Source organism: Delphinus delphis, chromosome 17, assembly GCF_949987515.2.
Source record: "Delphinus delphis chromosome 17, mDelDel1.2, whole genome shotgun sequence".
In the NCBI taxonomy this organism is placed as follows: domain Eukaryota; kingdom Metazoa; phylum Chordata; class Mammalia; order Artiodactyla; family Delphinidae; genus Delphinus; species Delphinus delphis.
The window spans coordinates 6,327,212-6,347,229 of record NC_082699.1 but is presented as its reverse complement, the minus strand read 5'-3'; the positions used below and the strand labels follow the sequence as shown (position 1 = coordinate 6,347,229).

The following is a 20,018-nucleotide window of genomic DNA, read 5'->3' as shown; positions in this document are numbered from 1 at the left end:
AATGGACTTTTTTGATGAGTTAACATAATTTAGGAGGGCGTGGTGATCACCTTTGACTGGTTTTACTGCAGTAGGTCCACAAAAGACTATACGTTGGAACTGACATGCAAGTAAACTCATAGCCTTATAGAACGTGGTGTGCAGTAAGTGCTACCCATGCCAAAACAGTTTCTATGACAATAAAATAGGTCTTAATGACACAAAAATAGAAAATTATGTTAATGTAAGAACAGTTTCAAGGCCGACTTATTTGGGGAGGAGTGAAGAGTACCAGTAACAGGGTTATTTGGTATTTTTTACTTGTCTGTCTTCTCTTCTTTGATACGTAACCTCATCTGCTTTTAAAAAAATCAAGTATTCATTATACCATTGAAAAGAAAGTCAGTTTTATTTAGGCGACTGATTTATATCACCAGTTTTCTTGTATCAAATGCGGTGTTTAGACACCTGTTCTGCAGAGTCACTTTGTAGCTCCCTCAGATAAAGTTAAATCTAGAAAGTAGATCGATTTCTGATTTTTCTTGCTTTTGCTGGAAAAAACATATTCTCAGATTCCAAAGTGTTTCTGAAAAGCTGCACATGGAATGCAAAGCAGAAATGGTGACACCTCTGGTGACGAATCCTGGCCACGTGTGCATCACTGACACCAACCTGTATTTCCAGCCTCTCAATGGGTACCCGGTAAGTAGTCTGTAGGCCAGCGGAGGGCTCCTCTGGTGTTCCCGTTTGCGTCTTCAAGCTCTCTTTCCTGTGAACTTGACTTGACAGTTAGAGTGTTCTCACATTTTGGGGAGGGTCAGAGTTACGCCCGTCCCCATCCAGCATCTGGTATTTAACGGCTCCCCGTGGAATCCTGATGCACCCTCACCCGTGTTTCAGCTCTTGTGACTGACTTTCTGTTACTTCGGGGGAAAAGAAACCCTGCCCCTTCTGATTTTAGTAAAGGGTCATTAGAGGTTTATACCTTTCTACTCGGAAGCACTTCTGCAAGAGAGCAATGAAATATACTAAGGTTAAGAAGAGATGGATGCTTTCTGTGTATTTGCTGATATGTCACCTAAGTTGTATTTCTCGTTCTCCCTTAATTACAAACCAAATCGGTAGATCTGCATCTGTCGCCTCTCCAGCCAGTGCAGAGCTGCGTGTGGCACTGCTGTCACTGGGCAGCTGCAGTTCTGCTGCTGTGATGCTGGAAACATCTTTTCTTGCACGATGACTTCAGGCTCACGAGGCCACACAGTAAAGATGAATTCAGATTTCTGCACTAAAACTTGTAAAGATTGGCGGCTTTATCTAGATACGGACCCTTTTCAGAGTGGTTTATTGAAAGAACAGAAACCCTAATACTCTGCGAGTGCAGTTGGACCGTTTAGCAGGTAGCTTCAAGAATAGCAGTGTTTTCTGCCATGGAAGAAATTCTCCAGGCTGGTCAGTCATTACATGTCACTGAAACGTGAACACTTTCCTAAGTGAAAGGTGATGCTATAACAGTTCTGTCCACCAGGTGGTAGGGCACACTCTCCGGGCCCTCCAGTGGACACAGTACACGTTGCTGACGGCATTCTTTGTGGTGTCATCGATTGGCTGGACCAGCGCTGTTGCTGTGGCCTCGGTCAATATTTGAGCAACAATATCTGAGTATAAGCCACAGCTTCAGGGTCCCAGGTCTGGGCTGGGGGCCGTGGCCAGTCTGCAGGCAGCTTCCACGGCTACACACCCTGCGTCTGCAGGCTCTCCCTCCCTCTTACTTGGAGGGAGGAGGGTGGACCTGTCGCCTTTTAGCCGATCTCAGTACCTTTTGCGACCTTGTTGCTCTCTCACTAGCATTTTAAGGCTCCGGAGAAGCGAGACAGTTTTCCTCCTTGTAAAGTTTAGAGGCCCTGCTTTATACTATATCTGTTTATGAGCCTTATTACACTGTAGTGTAAGGAGCTAAAAGACAGGATCCTAAAAAAAAGCCGTATGTCAGTTCTGAGCAAACCGTAGGTCTATAAAAATAGGAGAATTCCTGAGAGGAGGTCTACACCAGTCCTTTAATATTTCTTACCCCTCAGCAACCCTGCAGAAACCTGAAAGCTAGATGCCTGCGTTATCATCCTGGGGGGTACCAGCGGGGGTGGGGTGGGTAGGGGGACTGGTCCACGGTCACAAAGCTAGTGAAAAGGGCAGACCGGCGTGTAAAGTGAGGCACGCCCTGTTCTCAGAGCTCACTTTCCAGGTGTTCAGGTGTGACCCGTCAGGAAGTTAGGGTGGGACAGCTGAAGGGCAGCTTCTAGTTGTGTCAGAATCTTGACATTTGAGATTGTCTTTCTACTTTTGAAGAAACCCATGGTCCAGATAACACTCCACGACGTCCGCCGCATTTACAAGAGGAGACATGGCCTCATGCCTCTGGTGAGTTCGAGGGGAACATCCCCTCTAGAGGGTGACTGTCTTATCTTCAGCTTGGCCAGTGGTTTACTGGCCTGCACCCACCTCGGGCTCGTCTGAAAGGCGCGGGTGTTTGTGTTGCGAGCAGAGGGGCCGTGAGGCCCGCCGCCCCTTCTTTTGGCTGTGCTGGAAGTTTATCAAGGAGCGACTCTTTCTGTGGGGGGAGGGCTGTTGGGAAAAAGGCTTTGGCTCCAAGAGCAGGGGGGCTCAAGTGCCCTTGAGTTTCTCCCTGCCTAGTTCTCAGGGTCCTCCCAGGCTTGTGTGGGGATGTGGGGATAATGGACGCAGAACCGGTCCAGTTACAGCAGCGAGGTCTCCAAGCAGTTTGGAAGCTGCGACGGCAGCTCTCAGTGGAACTGTAGTATCCTCACGGTTAACTTGTATGAATTCAGCCTTCAGGCTTGGTGAGAGGGAGAAATGGATAAAATAACCATTTCAGTCACCTAGGCGGCCCTCCCCGCCATTCTCCTGAATAAGCCCGTGTCCGCACTTCCATGAGGCTCACACGCTTATTGTAGAAACCAGTCGCCGCGGAAGGTGTGTCTCCAAGGGGTTTTAGCTGGACATCGATATAAATCTGTTTGTTCTCCTTCAGAGATTAACCAGTAAGTTGGTGGCATTACAAGAGCATTGTGGATATTTAAGCATCTCATCTTGGTGTTTTGTATTTATGAAATTTAACCGTTTTCCTGCCTATTTTACTTAAAAGGCAATTCTCCATTTCCAGTGCCAACAGAGGATTAGGGAAACAGATTCTATGAAAAATCTCCTCCTCCTTTGGGTATAGAGATGCAGTCAGAAAAAGAAGAAATTGGCATTGATTAAGTACCTTCTGCCTACTGGGCAATCTGTGTACAATATTCGTTTATCAGCGCCATCCCCGTGAGGTAGATGATACCCTACTTCACAAAGGAATCGAGACCAGGAGTTCACTCCCTCGGTTCCCTCACTAGTAGCGCTGGAAGCCTGTATCTGAACCTAGGACAGCGCTGCGCCTTCATCCTTTCTCTGTCTATTCCTGTCCCGTCTCGGCTTCACCCTCACAACATTCACGCAGCTCATAGTTTTCTTAAAATAATTGCATCCTACTAATTAAATGAGTTATTCGATTATCAGTTTAAGTTGACATAATTACGACTTAATTTGTAAAAGAAAGCTACACCTTTGTCTCTGAAGAAGACAGGTGAAGACATTGGATTAGCCAGTTCTGAATTTCAACATAATAAACTCACAGATGCTGTCATCATAAAGATCCTCAAGGTCAAAGGGATTTTGTAAAGTTTAGCTGAGACACATGTCTTGTCCTTATACATCAAATTTATTGCTGGGGAATATGCATACAAAACCTACAAATAAAAAATGCAGGGGCTTCCCTGGTGGCGCAGTGGTTGAGAGTCCGCCTGCTGATGCGGGGGACGCGGGTTCGTGCCCTGGTCCAGGAAGATCCCAAATGCCGCGGAGCGGCTAGGCCCATGAGCCATGGCCGCTGAGCTTGCGCGTCCGGAGCCTGTGCTCCGCAACGGGAGGGGCCGCAGCAGTGAGAGGGCCGCATACCGCAAAAAATAAAAAATAAAAAAAAATGCCAAGTGTTTAGTTGAAAGGCTTTTGTACTTGCGTCACTCACATTGAGATGCCGTTTGTTTTCTTCTTCTCTTTCTGGACTTGTAGGGCTTGGAAGTGTTTTGCACAGAAGATGATCTGTGTTCCGACGTCTACCTGAAGTTCTATGAACGTCAAGACCGAGATGACCTCTATTTTTACATTGCTACATACCTAGGTTTGGTGCTCACTCTTCATTGTATCTGTTCATGTGAAGGTGGTTCAACTCCCGAGTAACTGGGATGGGAAGTGAGAGGAGAGCAATTCTGTATCTGGAATCACCTCTCTGTGGTTCTGCTTACTTCTTCTCATCAGTAACTATAGTTAGCAGAATGGCATACTGAAAATTAAGGGAAATATAAATGAAATTGGGTAATAGTTCAATCCTGTGTTTTAAAAACTTTTGATAAATATATTTAAATGTTTTTTTGTATTTTAACAACCCCCAAGTTGAATGGATTTTATAAGAATCCACCTAATTATTTTTATGTCCAGTCCTGTCTTATGTTAGTTTATGAAAACCAGGACTCAGTTTCTTCATGTGAGACAGTTACCCAGTCATGTGTCTGTGATCATTAATTGTGGTCTTAATCTCAAAACCGGAAAACGGTACAAAAGGAACACAGGAACCTTCTATGCTCAGTATGGAACCGTGGGACTCAGTTTGCTTACAACTAATATTTCCTCAATCTTCCATGGGAAATGTGAATTTTCCCACTTTTATCAGAGAGAACACCTGTATTTTTCTTTTCAAGTATAAACATATTAAGTTGTATGGTTGAATTAAATTATTCTTGTTTTCAAAATTGTCAGATGACTAGAATGGAATTTTAAAAAATCAATGTTGGGATTTTATGAATACCATCTTAGTTTGCTGTTCTCGTGTGCAGTGAAATCATTTATGAGATGTGTAGTGACTTACTCCCTTAGAAGTTTTCTCTCAAGGAGGAATAGTTTATTTTCAATAAAGAACATATTTTACAGTAGGTTTGAGTTCATTTTTTTTTTTCTTCTCACACTAAGCTGTTCAGTTTAACTTAGGGCTTAAGTATAGCTTTGGTATAAGTTTACTGTTATCTCCTGCCTCCTGATTTAATTTTTCTAACTATAACAAGATGACAACAAAAAACTCAACTTTCATGGTGAGTCCTAAAATCTCAAGTCAAAAAACTTGCCACGGCCTAAAAGGTCTGCTTCTGTGAAGCGTCTGTTCTCTCTGAGTTCATTCCTGAGATCGTTCAGACTTTCTCTGAGACGTTCTGAGAGCAGAAAATCAGAGGATAAGTGTTTTGAGTTTTTAAGCCCTTTCCTGGTAGCTGATTAGAGAAGAAACTTGGCAAAGTAATAAGAATAAATATTGAATCAGCAAATGAGTTAGATAAGTTTGATGCAGCCAATACAAAGCTGAAAGCAGAATTTTCTAAACGAAATAGAACAGTTGACTCATTTTACAGGGAAGTTATCACTGGTGCCACACCATCTGTGGTTCCGTCTTTCCTGAGGTTCTTTCTGGGGGCTCTTTCTGGTCCTTCTGCTTTGAGAATTCTGACAGATACGTGTTTTCTCCTTCAGCAGTTTCTATTCTTTTCCTGATTCCTCACTTGCATAAATAATACGTAATCAGTGACAAATTAGCCGTAGTGTACCCCGCTTCCAGACCTGAAAGAAAACTAAAAGATTGTTTCGTTTTACTTTCATAAGAAATGGAGGAAATGAGTTTTACAGATGGTCATGGTTTCTTAAAGGCATTAAAACTCAAGCACGTTTGGAAGGATTCTTTGTTAGTACATATTGTTGTAGACTATATATAAATATTGCAGATGTTACATATATTACCATGTCATGTTTATGTATTTGCTCCATACTTTCATATTTGTTTTATATCATATATTTCATAGATGTGATGTTTTATATCATATATTTCATAGATGTGATATGTTTTATATCATACATTTAATAATTTCCCTCCTGGATCTTGGAGATGCTCGTTCATACCTGACAGAACAACTCTTCGGTAAAAGCAAACTGTAGCCTACTTTTCTTGTTTTAAAATGTACGTTTCAAAAATGGGTTGAAGGGTCTACACTGAAAGCCTCTGTAGCGCCTTCACATGCTGAGTGACCGCTGCCCACACACGTGGAGCTCAGTGTGACCCGGGCCTGCCCTCACCTGTCCCCCCAGAGCACCACGTGGCGGAGCGCACGGCCGAGGGCTACACGCTGCAGTGGCAGCGCGGGCTTCTGTCCAACTACCAGTACCTGCTGCACCTCAACACGCTGGCCGACCGCAGCTGCAACGACCTCTCCCAGTACCCCGTGTTCCCCTGGGTCGTCGGCGACTACAGCAGCTCCGAGCTGGGTGCGTGCCACAGAGCCTGGCTTTTAGAGCGAAGAACACCTTCCCTCTTAGAGCCACGTTGTGATTCGTGGACAGAGTAGGACCCGTTTGATTTTATTACTGACGATGGCCCGTCTCCATGCCACGATACGGGATGGGTGTCATGGGAATTATGTGTGTTCTGTATGTTTTCTCTCTACTGTCTCTGAATTTTTTTTAATTCTAAAAGTACTCACATACTTCTTGAAAGCCACACCCAGAAGACATGCATGGGATCTTCAGCCAGTGTTACCACTGCTACCAATAAGTACTGTGTTTTCAAATACTTAATTTTCACTTTGAAAATTGCGCCTCAGGTTACCGTATTATTTTTCAATTCACATGAAAACATGTGATTACCAAACATAATAGCTGTTCATTAAAGAACACTTAGAAAGTACTGAAACACTCAAAGAAGGAAATAAGGCTCATCAGTAATTACATTACCGAGAGAGAACCACTTTAACTGTGGTATATATACTTCTTTCTTTCTCTCAAATTATTTTACGAAAAATGTGATTGTACTGTAATTTTATTTTGTAGTATCTTAAAATTAGATATTGTGAACACTGAATCACTTTTGACACTGATTGCCCCCTTGTAGTTGAAAGAGGTAACAGATTTTCTAGGAATATAATTTATTTATCTGATAATATTCAGGTGCCCAGTTCTCAAATTATGCTGTTATCACAGAATAATACTATTCACTATAATTCAAACTTAAAAAGTAAATTTTGGTAGAATAATCGCTTTTGAAATTTGTTTATTTTTCTTTGTTTTACTTGGAATATAGTTTTTTGTGTCAGTAGGTCTTCAAATTCTAACCTTTACAGCTATATTAATAATCATCAGAAATATTAATTCTAATGGATCTGTCTCAATTTTTAAAAAGCTATTTATTATTTGGAAATAAATGTGTGCATGTGAATTCGTTCAGGGAGATAATGTTATTAAGGGTAAGCTTGTTGGCTTTATTTATTGTAAGTAATTTTTAAAAATTTATTTCTTTTATAGATCTGTCAAATCCAGGAACCTTCCGGGATCTCAGTAAGCCAGTAGGGGCCCTCAACAAGGAACGTCTGGAGAGGCTGCTGGTACGTGGACTCAGAGATTCCTGGTGTCTAAGCAACCTGGGAGCCTTGGCGTATGTTTTGTTTGATTGTTTTTGTTGGTTTTTTTAAATTTACTCTGTGGCCACACCACACAGCACGTGGGATCTTAGTTCCCTGACCAGGGATTGAACCCCCTTCCCCTGTGTTTTTATAGTACCTGAAACTCGTTTCTTCAAGACTTAGGGGAAGTCTATCTGGAGAGACCGAAGTTTCTGAGCGTATCCTCTCTCCCTCTGCCCGCTGCCTTCCTTCCCCTGTGAACTTAGCAGCTCACCATCTGCATTTCTGCTTACAATTCAGGAGGCAGGAAGCTGAGCCGATCACAGGTTTACCCATTTATTTTCACGAAGGTGCTCTCTGGTGAACTGCACAAGACATGCATAAAATTTCTTCTTTTCAGTCCTGCCCCGGCAGACATTGTTACCATGAGGCCAAGAACACCAAGATACTTGTTGCAAGAATGCTCTGTTTACTCAGATTTTCACCCCTCTTTTTTTTTTTTAATTTTTATTTATTTATTTATTTGCGGTACGCGGGCCTCTCGCCATTGTGGCCTCTCCCATTGTGGAGCACAGAATCCGGACGCGCAGGCTCAGCGGCCATGGCTCACAGGCCCAGCCGCTCCGCGGCATGTGGGATCTTCCCAGACCGGGGCACGAACCCGTGTCCCCTGCATCGGCAGGCGGACTCTCAACCACTGCGCCACCAGGGAAGCCCCCCCTCTTTTTTATCTTCTCCTTTTCCTCTTTAGGAGAGAAATTAGGGGCTAGAATGTGTCCAGGCCACGACTTCCTTAGGCTTTTACTACTGGAGTCGGTTACTGTCTTCACAGCCAGCGCTCAGCAGGACTTTTTCTCTCTGTGTTGTAGACACGCTACCAGGAGATGCCGGAGCCCAAGTTCATGTACGGCAGCCACTACTCCTCCCCGGGCTACGTGCTGTTTTATCTGGTCAGGATTGGTAAGACTCCTCGCCGTCTCTCCCAGGGACATGCTATTTCACGTGGACTCTTCAGTGGTTTTGTGATCTTGCTTAACTCTGACTTTTTCCCCCTCTAGCACCAGAGTATATGCTGTGTCTGCAGAACGGAAGATTCGACAACGCAGACAGAATGTTCAACAGGTTCGGCATAAATGCCTCACTTAGCACTTTTTAAACTTTCTCATTATGCATATGCAATACGTTCTTTTCAAAAAACCAGATTTAAACAAAAATGGAAGGAAATGAAAAACACCACTACAGTAATTGTTGTATCTATTCCTCTCAGGCTTTGTGTAGTCGTGTGTGTGTGTAAATGTGAGAACATATTTTATTTTTTAACATCTTTTTTTTCTTTTTGATATTTGTTCAATTGTGTAAGTATTATATATATTTTTTTAACATCTTTATTGGAGTATAATTGCTTTACAATGGTGTGTTGGTTTCTGCTGTATAACAAAGTGTATCAGCTATACGTATACATATATCCCCATATCCCCTCCCTCTTGCGTCTCCCTCCCACCCTCCCTATCCCACCCCTCTAGGTGGTCACACAGCACCGAGCTGATCTCCCCGTGCTATGCGGCTGCTTCCCACTAGCTGTCTGTTTTACATTTGGTAGTGTATATATGTCCATGCCACTCTCTCACTTCGTCCCAGCTTACCCTTCTCCCTCCCCATGTCCTCAAGTCCATTCTCTACGTCTGCGTCTTTATTCCTGTCCTGGTCCTAGGTTCTTCATAACCATTTCTTTTTTTTTAGATTCCATATATATGTGTTAGCATACGGTATTTGTTTTTCTCTTTCTGACTTACTTCACTCTGTATGACAGATTCTAGGTCCATCTACCTCACTACAAATAACTCAGTTTTGTTCCTTTTTATGGCTGAGTAATATTCCATTGTATATATGTGCCACATCTTCTTTATCCATTCATCTGTTGATGGACACTTAGGTTGCTTCCATGTCCTGGCTATTGTAAATAGAGCTGCAATGAGCATCGTGGTACATGACACTTATTGAATTATGGTTTTCTCAGGGTATATGCCCAGTAGTGGGATTGCTGGGTCATATGGTCGTTCTATTTGTAGTTTTTTAAGGAACCTCCATACTGTTCTCCATAGTGGCTGTATCAACTTACATTCACACCAACAGTGCAAGAGGGTTCCCTTTTCTCCACACCCTCTCCAGCATTTATTGTTTCTAGATTTTCTGATGATGGCCATTCTGACTGGTGTGAGGTGATACCTCTTTGTAGTTTTGATTTGCATTTCTCTAATGATTAGTGATGGAGAACATATTTTAAATACAGTATTGTTGTCCTGCCTTTTGTATTTTATAGCCTTTTGTTAGATCTTGAAGTTTTCCCTGTATTATTGGATGTTCTTCAAAATGGTGATTTTTTTTTTAAATTAATGTATCACATCCTAACATATGCCATAATTTAACTATTTTAACTATTTCTCTATGGTTGGACACCTAGGCTGTTTCCAACATTTCATTATTCTAAATAATCTTGCTATGAATTGAATACGATCCCTGTGAGTATTTAAATAATTTTTTTATTATAAAGGTAATCTTTTCTTACCCCCCAAAATCAGAATATGAAGAAGAAAATAAATTTCATGTGGCACCTGACCACACTGAGATAACACTCATTGTTCATCTTTTGGTCTGTGTTGTTTTTTTTTTTTTTTTTTTTTTTGCGGTACGCGGGCCTCTCACTGTTGTGGCCTCTCCCGTTGCGGAGCACAGGCTCCGGACGTGCAGTCCCAGCGGCCATGGCTCATGGGCCCAGCCGCTCCGCGGCATGTGGGATCTTCCCGGACCCGGGCACGAACCTGTGTCCCCTGCATCGGCAGGCGGACTCTCAACCACTGCGCCACCAGGGAAGCCCTGGTCTGTGTCTTTACAGTCTTTTTCTAAGCTCTGCACATGGCTGTTTATAATCCCTTTTCGAAATGAGCCCTTAGAATAACTGCTGATGTTTCATGTTTAAGCACCTGCCCCGAGTGGCCCTTCAATGAGGCCATGTATGGGGGAGGTCCCTGGCCTGGACTTGGGGACACCCACCCCCAGGTCCATATCCCGACTCCTTGCTCACTCCCTGTGTGGGCCCAGAGTTTTCTGTGAATCCCCAGTATCCACGTGAGCTCCTCCGATGGGGTAGCTCCTGTGAATACTGGGGATTGTGGATTAATGAGCGAGATGATGTGGTTTAGGTACAGTGTAGAATAGCACCCAGGGGCCTAGAAAGTGCTGCTGTTGCTGTTTCCATTCCCTAGATTTAAAATCAGTTGAATTTTGTTTTCATATTTAGTATTGCAGAAACTTGGAAAAACTGTTTGGACGGTGCGACTGATTTTAAAGAGGTAAGCAGTTACCAAGCCAATGACTCACTGGGCTTGTGGTTTGTGACTGCTTTAAAAAATGTTTGTCACTGTTCTTTTTTTTTTTCTTCCCCTGAAACTTTCAGCTGATTCCGGAATTCTATGGTGATGATGTCAGCTTTTTAGTCAATAGTCTGAAGCTGGATTTGGGAAAGAGACAAGGAGGGCAGATGGTTGATGACGTAGAACTCCCCCCTTGGGCACGGAGTGAGTACCACCTTGGAAGTATTGAATTATAGAAATTCTCTACTTAGTCGTGCAATTTCAGTGTTATTATTTAGTGGCTTAGATTTTTCAAAATAACAGTATAATCCTCAACCTAAATGAGATGGTAACGTCTTATTCCAGATTGTAAGTATTCCATGAGTCTGTGATGTAAAACCATTATTACGCATTCGAGAGAGCTAAGTGTGGTGAAAATGGTTTTTGCCTCTCCGCCCAACCCCCAGAATTTATATTTTATATGACTGGGGGGAGACTCATTAAGAAATATGTCCCACGTGCCTGTCCCAGAAGCTCTGTCTGCATATGGATAGATGAAAGGAATGGGGTGTTTTGATCGAGTCTAACCTACTAGGTCCCGAGGACTTTCTCCAGAAGAGCAGAGACGCGCTGGAAAGCGATTACGTGTCAGAGCACCTTCACGAGTGGATCGATCTCGTGTTTGGCTACAAGCAGAAGGGCAGGGATGCTGTTGGAGCCCACAATGGTGTGTAACAGTCACTGAAACTCCGTGTAGCATTCGATGGAAACAAAAGCAACCCCCAAACTGAGCTCAGAGCAGCTTATTTCCTTAGCAGAAGCATCTTGTCTCAGCGGACGGTGCCTCCTGGCTCAGCGACCCCAGACTAGATACTGAATAAAAGGTGGGAGAGAAAGTGCTTTTGTCTAAAAATACCCGCTTCGCCATGGTCCCAAGAGGTCTTTTGCTAGAGTCTTCTAATTTTAGCATGTACTCTCCATCCCGTTCCATCACTTTTACCAAAGCTCTGTCAGAGCAGGATGGAACGGTGGCCTTGGTTCCCACGAAGGCCCCAGAGTGTCTTTGTGACTGAGCGGAGGGAAGCCCGCGGTCGCCCTCTCCTGTTCGGGGCCGGTTCTTCCTCCGCCGGGCTTCTCAGCGTTGGCGACGGGGATGGGTGTGGACCTGACCCCTCACGTGCCGCACAGGGTGCTTTGCACTCTCCTGGGGAGAGGCCTGCTGACCGAGAAGCACCCTGAGGTAGCAGACCGTCCCACGGCCAGTTGGATCGCTGCTCAGAAAAGATAACAGTTCAGCTTGATACTTACCCAAGCTGGATATTATCAGGCTGTTTCGCAAAGTGAAAATCGGTTTCTTTGAATAAAAGTTTAAAGTTGTTGAGTTTTTAAAATAAACAGAGTGTATATTATAACAAAATAGTACATCTTTCAATAGTGTTTTACGTCTCTTTTTTTCAGTGTTTCATCCCCTGACCTACGAAGGAGGTGTCGACTTGAACAGGTATTTATATGTCAGTAAGGAGTTTCTACATGAGTACAAATGACCTCTTTGTCTACATGATTAGTGCAGTTATTTGATGATATTAAGGTATGGAAATGTTACCGTGAATTACGGCTTGCTTTCACCACTGTGTACATCACCGAGCCTCAGAAATTAAAGATGTGTGATACGGTCTAGACAGTCCCGGCATGCAGCGTCTATTGCTGTTTGAGGGTTAATCTCTCTCCTGTTGAATGCACAAATTTCAAGTGATACAGATCAAGGAGCTTGCACCTAGAGGTCACCACATGGTTTGTGTTCTGTCCTAAAGCATTGAGGACCCTGATGAGAAGGTAGCCATGCTCACCCAGATCTTGGAGTTCGGGCAGACACCAAAGCAGCTCTTTGTGACACCGCATCCTCGAAGGATCACCCCAAAGTTTAAAAGCTTGTCCCAGCCCTCCAGTTACAATGCTTCCACGGCAGATACTCCAGGTAAATTTTGAAAAGAGAATAAACAATGTGAGCACCTTCTGTTTCTCTTTTCTGGTTAAGACGTTTCTGAGGATTCTGGAGAGAAGACCAGTCATGAACCCTGGGCAGCTTAGAGATGATTCTGTCTTACTGTCTCACTGCATTTCTCCTGCAAACAAACAGATCTTTTCTGTTTTTTTAGTTGTTGCTTTGTTGTTGTGCTGTTGTTTTGTTTGTTTTAACTTTTGACCTTAAAGGAAATCAAATCACTTTCACTTTCTGGTAATTTAATGAGACTTGGCAGTAGTTTTCATTGTTGCTGTTATGTTCTTTCTTTTCTGAGGTTTGCCCAGCTGGTGTTTGATTCTTAGCCATTCTTGTGTTCTTGTTGATCCGCCCTGGCCGTGACTGCTGTAGCAGTCCCCGTCGCCCTGCTCGTTCCTGCTCTTTCCCAGGAACGACTTCCAGCGTCCTGACTCTCCTCTTCTACCCCGACACACAGATCTTGAATGCGGGGTGCTCTGTTTTCTTCATTTGATTCTGTTTCCTTATTCAGTCATTTGACAGACATTTACAGAGTGTCTATGCCAGATGCTGAAATGAACTTGACTGTGTCACATCTGGTATTTGGAAAGGGAGGAGAAGGTGCTCCCCTTCATCCAGTTTTCCACGTTTTACATTTCACATAAGACAGCCTCAGACCCCCAGGAGTCTGACACTGTATGGAACCTCGGGAGCAAAGTCGCTGGATTTCTCGTTTTCTCCCGCTCTGCGCTCCATCCCAGGAGTGTCCAGGCTTCTCGGGCCACACAGCTGGGCCTCTCGCGGTCACGCGACCCAGGGCTGGCCGGCAGCGCGTCTCTGGGGTTAAGTCATGAAGACTGGAGATTATCTCGTGATGCCCTTAAACCCGTGCTCTGCTTAGTCACCAGGCCCATCCACGAGGATTATCTTAAAAGGGAAATTGTTCCAGCCTTTCTTAAAACAGAAGTGAAGGGACTGCTTAGCTAGTCCTGTCCAGGAGCGTGGTAGTAATTGGTTTCATCTCTTCTTCCTGTGTCTGGAAGCCAAAAGCAAACGGCAGTGTTCTTAGGGAACTGTCAGGTTTTTACAAAGATTGCTGACAAGGAAATGGTTACTCAGTGTCATGGTTCCTGAAGTTCCCAGTTTAGGGGCGGAGTGAAAACTCTGCAAACACTGATAGAAGTATACAAAGACCTGCAGTGTTCAAAGATACTTTTTAATCTTTCTCCAAATGATTGCTGTTTTATTTCGATGATGCACCTCATTCTTCTCCCTTGACTAACATGGACCTTTCGAAGCAGTTCTGTTTCGGTGGGCGTTTTGCTTTCTTGGTTATTTGATTTTAATAGAAAATCTTGTGCCTCTGACGCTTGTCGTCTCCGACACTGGTCAGAAATTTAGCTGACTGACTGAGCTGCAATTTAACGTAGTCTCTCCAGGTGAAGAGTCTTTTGAAGACCTGACCGAAGAAAGCAGAACGCTGGCCTGGAGTAACATCACACGACTGCAGCTCCACGAGCAGCACAAAATCCACAAAGAGTAAGAACGTCTCGGCCGCGGCTTCGCACATGCCGGGGTCTTGGCCTGGGGGTCTTTATTGGTTTTAATCCCCCTAAACTGTCCATAGCAGTGAACAGCCACCAGGGGTCAGTGTGGCATGGGAAAGCTTGGCACAAAATGGGTGTGTGTCATTTCTGCTGTCGGTCATTCTAGAGCACGGGATGGGGTCTGCAGACAGCAGGCAGCCGTGTGCCTCTCAGAGAAGTACACGGCACCTCCAGTCCTTGATGGTGGGAACCTTCGGGGAGGAACAGGATATGTCTTACCCACGTGTTGCATTTACTGATATTGTCAGGGAAAATGTATCTTTTTTAAAACATGGTAACAGATGTGTGTGTTATACACACAGAGAACATTGCAAAGTTCATTGCAGCACTCTTTACAGTAGCTGGGACATGGAAGCAACCTAAGTGTCCATCGACAGATGAATGGATAAAGAAGATGTGGCACATATATACGATGGAATATTACTCAGCCATAAAAAGAAATGAAATTGAGTTATTTGTAGTGAGGTGGATGGACCTAGAGTCTGTCATACAGAGTGAAGTAAGTCAGAAAGAGAAAAACAAATACTGTATGCTAACACATATATATGGAATCTAAAAAAAAAAAGTTCCGATGAACCTAGTTGCAGGGCAGGAATAAAGACTCAGACGTAGAAAATGGACTTGAGGACATGGGGTGGGAGGGCGAAGCTGGGGTGAAGTGAGAGTAACATCAATGTATATACACTACGGAATGTAAAATAGTTGGCTGGTGGGAAGCAGCAGCACAGCACAGGGAGATCAGCTCGGTGCTTTGCGATGACCTAGAGGGGTGGGGTAGGGAGGGTGGGAGGGAGGCTCGAGAGGGAGGGGATACGGGGTCATGTGTGTGCATATGGCTGATTCACTTTGCTGTACAACAGAAACTAACACAGTATTGTGAAGCAATTATACTCTAATAAAGATCTATTAAAAAAACTAACAAACCTTTTCTTCCCCAAAATCAGGCTTGCTGTTGGCCCTAGAGGGGTCATGAGTGTCCCTGGTCCCCTGTCTGCAGGGCTAGTGATGGACTTTGGTGGGAAGGCTGGGGAAGCACTGACCTTGCTGACCCATCCTGTTCCAGAAAAGAAAACTCAGGGCCAGGGACGAGGCCCATTGTTCTGCTCCAGGGCCACCGACGTCCTGTCTGACGTTTGATATCACGTACACTTGGTCATGGGTGGAACGGAACGGGCCAGTCCCCGTCCGATCGGTGGCTCCAAATCAGAGCACAGCCTCCTGCAAAGCAACCCAGAGTCCCACCTTACTCGTTATAACACGGCTTTCCTTTGTCACCTTCTCTAAACGGCACGTAGAAAGGGGCCTTGTCACCCGAGGCAGTGAAGACATGAGTGAACCTTTAAGAGGACGTGCCAGGACTGATACCAGTCAGGGTCCTTGGCCTCCTTAATCAATAGAAACTGATAAGAGGCCAGACAGGAGATTCAGGCAAGGCTTTATTGGGGCTCCTGCTGCCGCGGGGGGAGGGGAGTGAGAACAAACAGCAGGTACCCTTGCTGGGCCCACGAGGCAGTGGCGAGCTGGTCTCCTCTTTGGGGTGAGGGCAGGGGTGTGTCCAGGGGTCGGCGGGAGCGGGGCTTAGGTGGCGTGCCCACCCCTTGGGTGGTGCTGTGTGCAGGGGGCTCGGGCAGTGCCCTGCTTTTGCTCCGAGCTCTTCAGAAGTGGCAGTTGGGTTTTTTGGTCTTTTTGTATCTTGCTGCCCATAATTTGCCCCAGCTGCGCACGCACGCAGTTATTTTCAGTTCCTTATAGTTTCACAGTTTCTTTGTGTATCTGTTGCCGGAGGAGACGTTCATCCGGGTGCAGGCACTGTGGCCAAGGGTCCCCGTCCCAGCCTGCCTCAGGACCAGACGGTGACATTGTCATTGGCCAGATGCTAAGTGATGAAGCGAGTGCAGTGACTGCTCGGGGGGCGTCAGTGGTTTGGGTGGCGGTCACTAGCATTACTGGTTATCTAGGGGGCAGACGTGGGCAGGCAGCCTTCGTGCAGGGCGGCCCGGGACCTAAGGGTCGGGGTGTTTTCCAGCCGCAGGCGTTGTCAGGACAGAATTAGAAGTTGCCAAGCCATGACTTGCTAACGCCTGGTGGAAGGTGGGACAGGTCCCGCAGAACGAGCTGTGACGAAAACGATGACAGACACTTGGGCTGAATTAAATCAAGGCCTTGAAGGAGACCGGTGTCCTAGCACGTGGTTGATGGTAATTTATGAAACCTTGTTTTCCAACAGGGCAGTCACTGGAATAGCAGTCTCTCACAGTGGGTCGTCTGTCTTTACAACCTCACAAGGTAGGTTTTCCTACCTGAAAGGGGGGTTACCTGGAATCACAAATGTCCAAGTTTCCTGACTCGGTCCAGGACTGTACCTTCATGTGCTGCCTCCACGTAAAATAAACTTTGAGCAGTTAGTTTGTTGTGTATTGTGTAACATTCCACTGTGATTAGCCAAAAACAGTAATGAAAAATCCCTCTCTGTTGCTGATAAGGTTTCCCAGGATTTGGGGCGGCGAGAGCGTGTGCTGGGACCTTTCCCGCCCTGAGGGCTGAGCCGCACACGGGGCGTCGCCAGCATAGGGCACACGTGCTGTCAGCTTTTCACGTTCGTCACTGGGTGTGTGCTTCTGGGTGTTGACTGGAGGATTTAGCTCGAAATCTAATTCACACATTGTTAATGTCTTACACGTTACCAAAGTCACGCAGAAGCCCTGCAGTGGCTGTTTGATGGGACTTGTAACTAGCTTGATGACACACTGGAACTTCACTGTTTTGATCCTACGAAAGGGCTAAGCGTCAAGCCTTCCTGGCCGTCTACACCATTAGTCATTGTTTACCTGGTCCCCGTCCCGTTTGAAGCGTGCTGACAGGCGCGCCGGGGGCAGCGGAGATGAGAAGCGAGGCGCTTGGCTGCCTGGTGCACAGAGTTCGTACCTGGCTGTGAGTGGCTGGCTGCTGGCGCTCTGGTCGTCATTGTAGGAAATTCTGCTTTTCATCCATGAAGTTAAGGAAAGGTGCTGTCCAGCTGCACACCTCCGGGCAAATCAGAGTTACTGCTCTCAGATTCTGGGATCGTGGCTTCACATCCGTAGCGTCCTTCCTTTCTCTTTCAACTATGATCTCAGATTGCGTAAAACAGTTTTCCACAAAGCACAGAAAATGATCCCACTGTGGACCAAAGTTGGTTCACGTGCGGCGTACACACGGGGCCACTCCAGGGTCACCGAGACGACGACGCGGTGGCACGAGTGAGCAGTCGCGCTTTGCCAGGGTTCCTGCCGGCGCTACCCCCCGAGACGAGACCCTGACCTGTTAGCAAAGCCGGCATTCTTGGCTGGATTTGTCTGTCATGGTTTAAATCCCCCCGTTCCCTGTACTGGTCTGACCTTGTAAACCGTGAGTTTTACGAGCATCAGGGCTTTAACCCTCTGAGGCTTAGTAAGCCTAGCACTTCTTTGTGAACTTGCCAAATAAGGGGGCGTGGGGGGTTCTTTTCAGTCGGAAGCTTTTGTGTTTTCTGTTTGTTTCTTCAGCGTTAATAACTCATGTTGCTGACCTATACGCATTTTTGTTTCCACCTGCGTTACTGACTCATATATACCCTGACGATCACCCCAGTTACGGTTCTTCCTCAGAGGTGGAGTGTGTCCAGGCTTATGGGTGACCCCCCGGGTGACCCCATCACCTGGGGGACCAGCTCTCAGCAGCCTCTGATGTGATTACCTCTAGTACGAGAGGGAACCTCTGATTTTGAGAAAAGCAGCTTTACACACCAGGCTGGCTGACTGTTTTCTGTAGGACGCCCCAGTGCACGTCTGCGTGTTGGTGTTGGCAAAAATTAGGTGGCAATATTAGATTTTACTATACAGAAGACATTATTTGAAGCTCACCTGACCTTTTATTTATCATGCTGTATGTTTTCAAATTAGGAACCGTAATGTTACATATTGCAAATATGGGATGTTTGGAGCACACTGTAATTTGCAGTCTTGTCGCTTAAGAGATTTACCTTGATGCACTTCTAAAAGCTTCTGTTAGGCAAGGAAATTAAGAGCTTGGACATTGTAATCTCTAGTTTATTATTATTTAGAAAGTTAGTGCTTCTCCTCCATGAATGGTCATACGCTACAAGGATATCACACCATAATTGGGCTATGTGAAAAAGAAAAACATTGCCCAAATCTTTTTGTTTTCTTTAATATTAAAATTGCTCTTTTCTTCCTCTTTAGCTTCTGTCAGTAATTAGGCTTAAATCTGCCTTCGGTCATGGCTTTAAGTTGACCTCCTTGTTGTGGAGCCGCAGATCATAGAATTCCACAGACCGTAGCGTCCTCATCGGGGACATGACCCTCGGTCACCTCGCCTGTTACCTCTGCGTGTGCTGGTCATCTGTAAGGGTCAGGAAATCTTTCTTATATGTTTGCTTTGTCATTATTAAATTAGATTCCACCTTGAAGATGTTTTCCAAAGAATCCAAGATGCTACAAAGAAGTATATCATTTTCAAATATGGTGAGTTCATTTTAATTTCACATCAGTGTTACGGTGGAATTTCATGTAGCAGTTTGTTTTATGTACACGCATATATGAGTTTGTTTCTTCCCAAACAATCGGGCTTATTTCTGTTCAGAATGCCTTAGATAGATTCCTTCTAAACTAGAAATTTTTTCAGGCTGCCTTTCTCATGGTATTGTGGTTTTATCTGTAACCTAAAAAGTAGAATTCTCCTTAGTAAATCTTGCCTTTTTCGGAACTGTCAGACTGAATGTCTGTGTGCTGCTTACAAAGCGTAATGCACTTCTGAGTTGATAGGATGCCTAATACTAGAAGATCAGTTCTTCTGAAAAAATACATTTTATTGTTAATGTAAAGCATCCGAAAGATTCTGAAATTCCCTAAAGACTTTTGGAAGCTTTCCTTCCCCACCTGAGTCTTGTAACCCAGAGCCGGTGTTTGGATTCTTGAGGACCGTCCCCACCTGCACCCCTCGTGACTCACTCTGATGTGAGTAGGGGTCCCTCAGCCCAGGGCAGTGAGGACCGTCAGGCTAGGTCCTCGTGCACTCGACACCCTTTTGACTTTCCTACATTTGGGAAGAAACTAGGCACCTGGAATTAGCCAGATGAAAAGAAACTTCATGAATATGAGGAAGGCCAACATGAACGGAATTTGAGCATGAATTTTGGGGGAACCTGTAAGATAGCTTTACCCCATTAAGGATTCACTAAGTTTTGTAAATTATTAATGTTGGATCATTTGTATTTCAGGCTTTATCATCGTGTTTACTTTTACCAGGAGATGCCACTGTCGTAAGCTCTTCGTGGGATAACAACGTGTATGTATCTGCGCGGGCCCCTTCGCGATTCCACACGCAGTGCAGCTCCCTGTGTGGACGTGACGCAGGAGAGGGCGGATCTCCCGTTGTTTTCAAAAGGGAACAGATGAGGACAGTTGGGTTTGGATGTGATTACCTGAATCTAGTAATTTCTCCAGTCGGACTCTATTTTCCTCTAAGTTTTTAAATTGAGGTAAAAACACAGATGAGCCAGACCTGGAAATCTCTAGTTTTAAATTCA

The 20,018-nt window shown here is 45.0% G+C and overlaps 1 protein-coding gene across 3 annotated transcripts in view; it reads left to right on the top strand.

The window, feature by feature from the left end:
- Positions 1–20,018, top strand: part of NSMAF (neutral sphingomyelinase activation associated factor) — a 61,175-nt gene that overhangs the window by 36,260 nt on the left and 4,897 nt on the right. The window contains exons 10-25 of one of the 3 annotated variants that reach the window (XM_059994679.1): positions 552–681; positions 2,323–2,394; positions 4,099–4,207; positions 6,211–6,387; positions 7,420–7,499; positions 8,387–8,477; positions 8,576–8,639; positions 10,816–10,867; positions 10,972–11,092; positions 11,463–11,594; positions 12,326–12,368; positions 12,679–12,842; positions 14,285–14,384; positions 16,680–16,738; positions 18,887–18,954; positions 19,710–19,777. In XM_059994679.1, the coding sequence (XP_059850662.1) occupies positions 552–681; positions 2,323–2,394; positions 4,099–4,207; positions 6,211–6,387; positions 7,420–7,499; positions 8,387–8,477; positions 8,576–8,639; positions 10,816–10,867; positions 10,972–11,092; positions 11,463–11,594; positions 12,326–12,368; positions 12,679–12,842; positions 14,285–14,384; positions 16,680–16,738; positions 18,887–18,954; positions 19,710–19,777 (1,530 nt within the window). Of the gene's footprint in view, positions 1–551; positions 682–2,322; positions 2,395–4,098; positions 4,208–6,210; positions 6,388–7,419; positions 7,500–8,386; positions 8,478–8,575; positions 8,640–10,815; positions 10,868–10,971; positions 11,093–11,462; positions 11,595–12,325; positions 12,369–12,678; positions 12,843–14,275; positions 14,385–16,679; positions 16,739–18,886; positions 18,955–19,709; positions 19,778–20,018 lie in introns of all 3 variants that reach the window. The other 2 variants (XM_059994678.1, XM_059994680.1) reach the window with 2 other exon arrangements.